This window comes from Dreissena polymorpha, chromosome 2, assembly GCF_020536995.1.
Source record: "Dreissena polymorpha isolate Duluth1 chromosome 2, UMN_Dpol_1.0, whole genome shotgun sequence".
NCBI lineage: Eukaryota > Metazoa > Mollusca > Bivalvia > Myida > Dreissenidae > Dreissena > Dreissena polymorpha.
Window position 1 is genome coordinate 97522840 of NC_068356.1, and position 7959 is coordinate 97530798.

The following is a 7959-nucleotide window of genomic DNA, read 5'->3' on the forward strand; positions in this document are numbered from 1 at the left end:
AACCTTATTTTCACAGAGCACGGCTCAAATACAATCGTAAAACGTTTTGACGCAAAATGGACTGAACAATAATCTTATTCATAAATATAAAATAACATTGTATTAAAATGTAACATTTTGATGTAAAAAAGGGTCTCACTTTTACAATTATGTACTTATTTTCATGATTTAATAATTGATGAAACTATGGAAGCATATTTGTGCCACTACTTAGCTGATAAAATAATGTGAAAATAAGGGCGGATTTCGCGAAAAACATTTTTTTTCTCTATAACAGATAACTTTTCACGAAAAAAAATATATGTTAACACGAATTTTTCCCTGTGGTGCTCTAAACTGCCACCACATAAAGATAAATTAAAGTTTTCACGAAACTAAATCACTTTTTCTCGAAAACAGATAATTTTTCATGAAACCTTGGAAATAATACATTTTCACGAAAAAGAGTTAAATAACGGAAGACTTTTCTTGACAACTTTTCACAAAACCTTAAAAAGATCGCGAAAGTTGCCAGATCTAAAAATAGATGCACTTCAGAGCCTTTAAAGTGAATACATAACGTGTTTTAAACATGAGATGCCAGCATGTATGTTCATGTATACGTGTGTACTGTTGATTGTGTTTTATAATTGCTATGTTTTTACAATTCTTATAGAGCACTTATTAAACCACGGTATCTTAAGTGTGGATATTAATTTGTTCAAATTTGGGGATTGATTTCAAATTTATTAATGTCAGATTGACATTACATATGTAAATATTTGGATATTTTTATATATAACATAGTTTGTTTAAATTTTTTCCAGATTTCATTTCTTACACAATGAAATTGTATATTTTAGCAATAGTGTCAAATGAACAAATTTAAGACAATGGAAGTCATTTTTGATAAGGCTGAAAATAATTAATATTATAAAATTAACTATAAAATACATTTTAATTCACCCCAGACATTGCTTGATAGCTGGTAAAATATTCCTGCTAATGAAAGGGAAACTTATAGGTCACTTATAGGTCCTTTATGTAAAACGGTAATTTTTGAAGATTTTATTATTGAGAACAAAGTTAAAACTTAAGTTTTCTGATAAAAAAATGTATACTTTAAGTAGCCTTTAATAAAATATTAATGTATACTTTTAGTAACATTTTAATAAAAAAAATAGCAAATACCAATGAACATAAATGTTATACATTGTCATCCTTGAGATTATTATTTAATAAAGCTTAATCAGTTTAAAAGGCCTGTCTGTGAAGAGTTTGAAATAGTTCTTTATTTCCCAAATTTACAAGTTTTTTCGCATTTTATATCCTTCAGTTTAAGTTGTTATCCCCCCCCACCCTGATAGGTCGGAGGTGGAAATGGGAATCGCGATCGTCCGTCCGTATGTGTGTCCGTCCCGTTTTTGTCCGGATCATAACTTTGCCATTCATCACTAATCAAATTTCACTCATCATTCTACCAAGGTTCCCTACTATTAGACGATGTGTCTCGCCATACATTAAGATTGCTACCCCCAAGATGAATGTCACACTTATAGGTCAAATGTCCATATATGACAATAAGATAGTGTTTCGCGTCCAGAGCATAACTTCGTCATTTATCAAGCAAATTTTTTTTAACTTGGCAAAAGTGATCCCCATCATAAGACGATATGTCGCGCTTTACAAACCAGGGTCCCTACCTCCAAGGTCAAGGTCACTCTTATAGGTCAAATATCTATTTATGACAATACGATACAGGTTTTGGTGTCCGAAGCATAACTTTGTCATTTATCAAGCAAATTTTAATTAACTTGGCTCAAATTTTCACCATCATTTGCCTATGTGTCGCGCTTAACACCCAGATTCCTACCTCCAAGGTCAAGGTCACACTTATAGGTCAATTGTCCATATATGACAATAGGTTAGTGTTTCGTGTCCGGAGCATAACTCATTTATCAAGTGAATTTCATTTAGCTCGGCACGAATGTCCCCCATAATTAAACGATGTGTCATGCTCAACACCCAGGTCATTACCTCCAAGATCAAGGTCACACTTATAGGTCAAATGTCTATATATGACAATATGATACAATTGTTTGTGTCCAAATCATAACTTTGTCATTTATTAAGCGAATTTTAATTAACTTGGCACATATGTTACCCATCATTTGACGATGAGTAACGCTTAACACCTAGGTCCCTACCTCCAAGGTCAAGGTCACACTTATAGGTCAAATGTCTATATATGACAATATGATACAAGGTTTTGTGTCCTGAGCCTAACTTCGTCATTTATCAAGCAAATTTCATTTAACTTGGCATAAATGTTTCCCATCATTACATTATATGTTGCTCTTAACACCCAGGTCCCAACCTCCAAGATCAAGGTCACTCTTATAGGTCAAATGTCCATATATGATTATATGGTACAATGTTTCGTGTCTGGAGCATAACTTCGTCATTTATTAAGCGTATTTCATTTAAAATGGTTCTAATGTTCCCATCATTAGACTATGTGTCGCTCTTAACACTTAGGTCCCTACCTACAAGGTCAATGAAACTCTTATAGGTCAAATGTCCATATATGATTATATGGTACAATGTTTCGTGTCTGGAGCATAACTTCGTCATTTATTAAGCGAATTTCATTTAACTTGGAACTAATGTTCCCCATCGTTAGACGATGTGTCGCGATAAACACCCAGGTACCTACCTATAATGTCAAAGTCACACTTATAGGTCAAATCTCCATATATGATACAGTTTCATGTCTCATTCGTGTCTGGAGCATAACTTCTTCATCTTTTAACTCGGCACAAATATTCATCATCATTGTCAAATGTGTCATGCTGAACAGCCAGGTACCTACCCCCAAGGTCAAGGTCACACTCAGGCTTATAGGTTAAATCTCTATTTATGGTACAATATTTCATGTCCTGCCTGCGTCCGTAGCACAATTTCGTCCGCGGAGTTCTTGTTTTTTGTTGTTTTTCTTATTTTATTAACTTTTTGATAACATTGATTTCACATTGATTGCTATGCTGTGATATGACAAAAAGTCTGTCTTATTTTAAATAAATAGTTTCTAAAATAAACAGCATCATTATTGATTTTATTTGCCCTTGCTTGACTTAATCATGTTAATGTGTTTTAGCTCTACTTTTCGACGCATGTTGAGTTATTGTTGTCAGACCATTGTAGTTGAGGATATCAGTCTTGTTTAAGTGTGTGACTGGTGTCCATTTTTCAACAACTATCAAAGGTTTTCATCTCTAACTTTGAACACTTGCAGCCAGTGGTATTAAACTTTGATAAAAGTTATCATTGGTTATCTTTTTCAATATCTCTTGTTTTGGGATAATTTAATTTGGATTCCAATTGTATAAAAAGATTAACGAGACCATCAAATGCTTTGGATATTGTTTTTTTGTTGTTGTTAAAGTTAACCAAGGTCTTAACCAATTTGGACAAATTTAAGCAGTGGACAAAGATAACCGGCGGATAAGATATTCAAGTTTTATACAATGGGCTGTGGTCAACTATCAAAAGGAGAACACAAACTTGCAAGACAGATAATCCAAAAAATATTTTGGCATAACCATCAAACTAATTCAACTAATACAGCCACCTCTGACTTACCTTTGCACTTTCACATACTCGTTGTAGTTGTACCTTAACAAATAGTTAGTTGTACATAACTCTTGATGTATTTATCCATATATACTGGTGTGTTTGAGGTATGTTACTCAAAGATGAAGGTCACATGTAGACTACTGCATAATGAAAATTAGTGTGGATATGAAACACTCTTATTGTATGGCATAAAACTGCTATTCTCACCCCACATTGGCGGAACAAGGCAAGACGAGAAGTGCCTTATGACAACCCCTGCATTCAAGGTAACACGAGAAAATGACACCTGACAGCCCTCTGACACGACTGCAAGACACAATGATATCAAATTTGACAGTCGTAATGAGTCAGTTTCTCTCGTTTATCTTTAGTCTTTACAGAACCGTCTCAAGGCGCACATTTTGTTGCCTTGTTCATACCGTGTGCCCAAAAAATTTATAAATATTTGACAGTATAATGGCAATTGTCACACAGAACAGAAGCATTCCACTGTTCATATAAAATTTGGAAGTGTTACGCAAACAGTGCAGTGATCCAGAAATTATATTTCCAGACACTCGACCCTTCGTGTAATACAAAGCCAACAGCTTGTTTATTACTAGTACTTGCTCTGCTTTCAGACACAACTATATCTATTAATTTTTCATTTTGTCAACCAATGCACAAGTTAGCCAGCTTGGAAGGAAGTATCATTAAGTTCATTTTTGTTTCATTTTCGTGTTAAACGAGGCGTTCAATGTACATGGTTATTGCAGCAAAAAGCTCTGTTCCTTCTTCTCTGTTTCTAGGTGGGTATTGAAGATTCAAATCTCCAACAACTGCTCTTGCAATTGTCAGGAATTCTTGTGAAACACCAAGTTCTGGAGGGCGTTGAGAATACTCCCGTTCCACATCATTTAATACCCTTTGGTCAACCAGTGGTATTTTACAATCTCTTGCACCATATACTTCTGGCTGAAAGAACAACACCTCAGGTTTTTTTGCAGGCTATGAAATTCGGTTATTTCGACGAACACGATGAGTATTCCAAATATTGCAAACTTCATTCAGGTCTTTACTAATGACAGGAAGAAAACAGTATCTAATGCATTCTAAGTACACACTATCAGATGTGTCCAGTAATCCGAAATCACTCATATCTTTAAAATGATTCATCCAAACATTTCCACACATTTCTCTAAGACTTCGCCAAAACCTCTCAATTCTGACATTTCTGTTATATGAAACATAGACGAAGCTTAGGACCCCATGGTACTGATCTGCGTCTGTCCATCGTAATGCCATTTGCACATCACGGACAATAGAATTTTCTGTACCGCGGTCACCGTAAACCCGAACTGGAATGCCATTAATTTCCCTAATGTAGTATAAATAAAAGCTAGATATGTACATCGGCTTTTTGTTAGAATCACAACATTTCAGCCACAACACTCTACGGGAAAATCCATCCACAGCTCCATGGATTGACAACCCGTATGGCTTCAATTTGTCCCAGCCATCTAAATGGATTGCATAATTGGGACCATTGTTTGTATAAATTCTCCGCCTTAACCTTCCCGCCTGCCTTAATGCAACACCTTGTGGATCAATGAGTCCTAAAATTAGACGAACCATCTCAAATGTAACTGCAAGTTTATGATTAATCAGGAGTCTTTGACGCATTTGCCGGTAACCAGCATTTTCACCGAAAGCTGATAACTCAAGCAATATTCCTTGAATAATTTCTTCGAGACTGTGCTGACTTTGGCCTCTAGTCAGGCGGTAACGTCTCAAGACTCGGAAAATTGATCGTTCGCTTGCTATTTTTCCATGTCGTATGGCCATAACTCCAAGAATTTCACGTATAGAATAACCTCTCTGACGATACAAAACAATAAGCTGTGATGATGACATACCCTGAAGATCGGGGTCCTGAATATCGTATGCGGGCATGACCTGGAATTACCATAAAGAAAATTAGAGATCTATTATTCAAATAAAAAATCCAAAGGTCTAGCACGTGGCTTTCCAAAGGGGGACATTGGTACTGTACCGTTTTCGACCTTTGAACTCTTAATGTGACATTGACACTGTATAGACTGTTGCATTAATGAATACAGAAAAATCGCACATCCATTTCTCACCCAGTAATTTCCATTTTTGTGTCTGAAAATAAATATGTAAAAACAGCTACATGTATTTTCGTCAACAAAGAATCATTTTCGTTAAAAATAAAACAATAACAGGAAACGTACTACTTGCTATAGTATGCACGTACACTCCAGTTCTTGGTCTGTAGGATAAAGACAATGTTCACCGATTGAAGAGCATCTATTTTTATATAACGGGCATCTTTCGCGAATTTATATTCATAATTTCATGAAGTTTTCGAGAAAAGTTATTTGTTCTCGCGAAATCTTCCATTATTTTCATGAAAAGTTTATCTGTATGTGTTGGCAGTTTAGAGCACTAACATGCATAAATTCGTGTTAACCCTTAAAGCGCTGGAGCTGAATTTTAAAGGCCTTTGCAAACAGTTTGGATCCAGATGAGACGCCACAGAACGTGGCGTCTCATCAGGATCCAAACTGTTTGCTATTCTGATAGTATTCTTTGAAAAAAATCGAAGAAAATGCTAATTTTAGAAATTCTGCAGACGACATTTTAGCAGAAGACAAATTACCCAGCATGCAAAGGGTTAACATAATATATGTATTTACGTGAAAATGTATCTGTTTTCGAGAAAAGTTATTTGTTTTCGCGAAATCCTCCATTATTTTCATGTTATTTTAAGTTGTTAAGTGGTGGCACAAATATGCTTCCATATGAAACAGATGAATAAAAGGAAAAAAATAAATAACAATTTGCAAAAGTCACAGTAATTCAAAAGTTGTTATTTTGTCAGTTTAAATGTTCTTTAACATTACTCTGTACGAAAATATTAAGATAACTTAACATGAAGACACTCTGTGTGGGTCTAACGTCTTGCTTAGTTAGGTTCAAGATCCATAAACCTACCATACAATAGTAGTGACATTTCTCTGTAATTTTATCTTAAATAACCCGTCTTTGTTTTCTAAATTTCAACAATATACATACTATGCAAACATGATAAAAATATGTTCATGCTTAATGTCATTTTATATCACGCCTGATAACAAATCAAAATTCCCGATTAAGTGTTGTATAATGACTGATTATTTATCGGAACTATAGTATGCTATTTTCACTCTCAACAGTTTGAGTTTCACCCAACCCTTTCAAATATTATGTAATTCTAAGTCGATGTATATATCTGTCTGAATACATTCAGAAATAACAGGGTTGAATGGGTTTTTTTAATCTCAGATTGTCTTATTTCAGCATTCCACCACATTTGTTTTCATCTTCTCAAACTTTTTACTTTTAAACAAGAAGGGATGTAACTTTTTTAAACGCATTTCATTTTTCTGCCAAATTATCGTCCCTTATTACTATGATAAACATGTACCATGTGAGAATGCGGCTGTAATCAGGCGCCTCATAATATTTCGTCATATTTCTCGCTTGATTTGTTTTCGTTTTCATATACGCTTGTGCAATATTCTGTACTTTTAACAATTAAAAATCCGAAGGTTTGAACTTTCATGCTCGTTGCTGTGTGTTTGTATTTTTGCTGTTGTCGTGTTGTTGACTTCTTTCAACAAGTAAGCTTAAATAAACAGACACATACATACCGAGGCACAAAATGAATTGTTAAGAATCGCAACATGTTTTACAGCCGTTGACAAACTCGGAATTCGCTATTGGGTGGGGGCCACGGACGAGGGCAGCGAAGGCTACTGGACCTGGGTGGATGGCGTAGAAATTCCGCCCAGCAGCTATGCGGACTACTTCTGGCAGGGCGAACCAAATGATGCAGGATGGCCAAACGAGATACACGAGAATTGCGCGGCGGCCAACTACAATTGGATACAGGTGGTCGTGGCTTTGAACGACGTTCATTGCGAAACTTTGTCGAATTTCATTTGCGAAATAAAGCTTTAAGCAGGCACTTGAATGTGTCGGTATGTTTGGCATGTTTTCTATCTGTTGGTTCCATGTCTGTCGGTCGGTCAGTTATTTTCGAAAGATCATGTTATTAAATAACTTAACAGAATTAAGCTATCTGATCCACTATCAAGCTCTATCGTGGTATTATTCTTTCAAGCAATTTTCCCAAAATGTGCTTAATACGCCAATAATCGCAACGCGTGTTTCGGGCCTTTGTTACTTGCGATTTTTTTACCGTTTTAAACCAGTGTAATACGACACAATATGTTTGCAACTGAATATTTAGTTACATATAAAAATGTAATGCTTGCAAATCAAGGTCACAAACAAAAC

General features: G+C 35.2%; 1 protein-coding gene across 2 annotated transcripts in view; it reads left to right on the top strand.

The window, feature by feature from the left end:
* Window positions 1–7648, top strand: part of LOC127868170 (uncharacterized) — a 60850-nt gene extending 53202 nt beyond the window's left edge. For both annotated transcript variants that reach the window (XM_052409804.1, XM_052409805.1), the window contains one exon: window positions 7355–7648. In XM_052409804.1, coding sequence (XP_052265764.1) covers window positions 7355–7620 — 266 coding nt within the window. In that variant the 3' untranslated portion in view covers window positions 7621–7648. The remainder of the gene's footprint in view (window positions 1–7354) is intronic.
* Window positions 7649–7959: the final 311 nt, after the last annotated feature.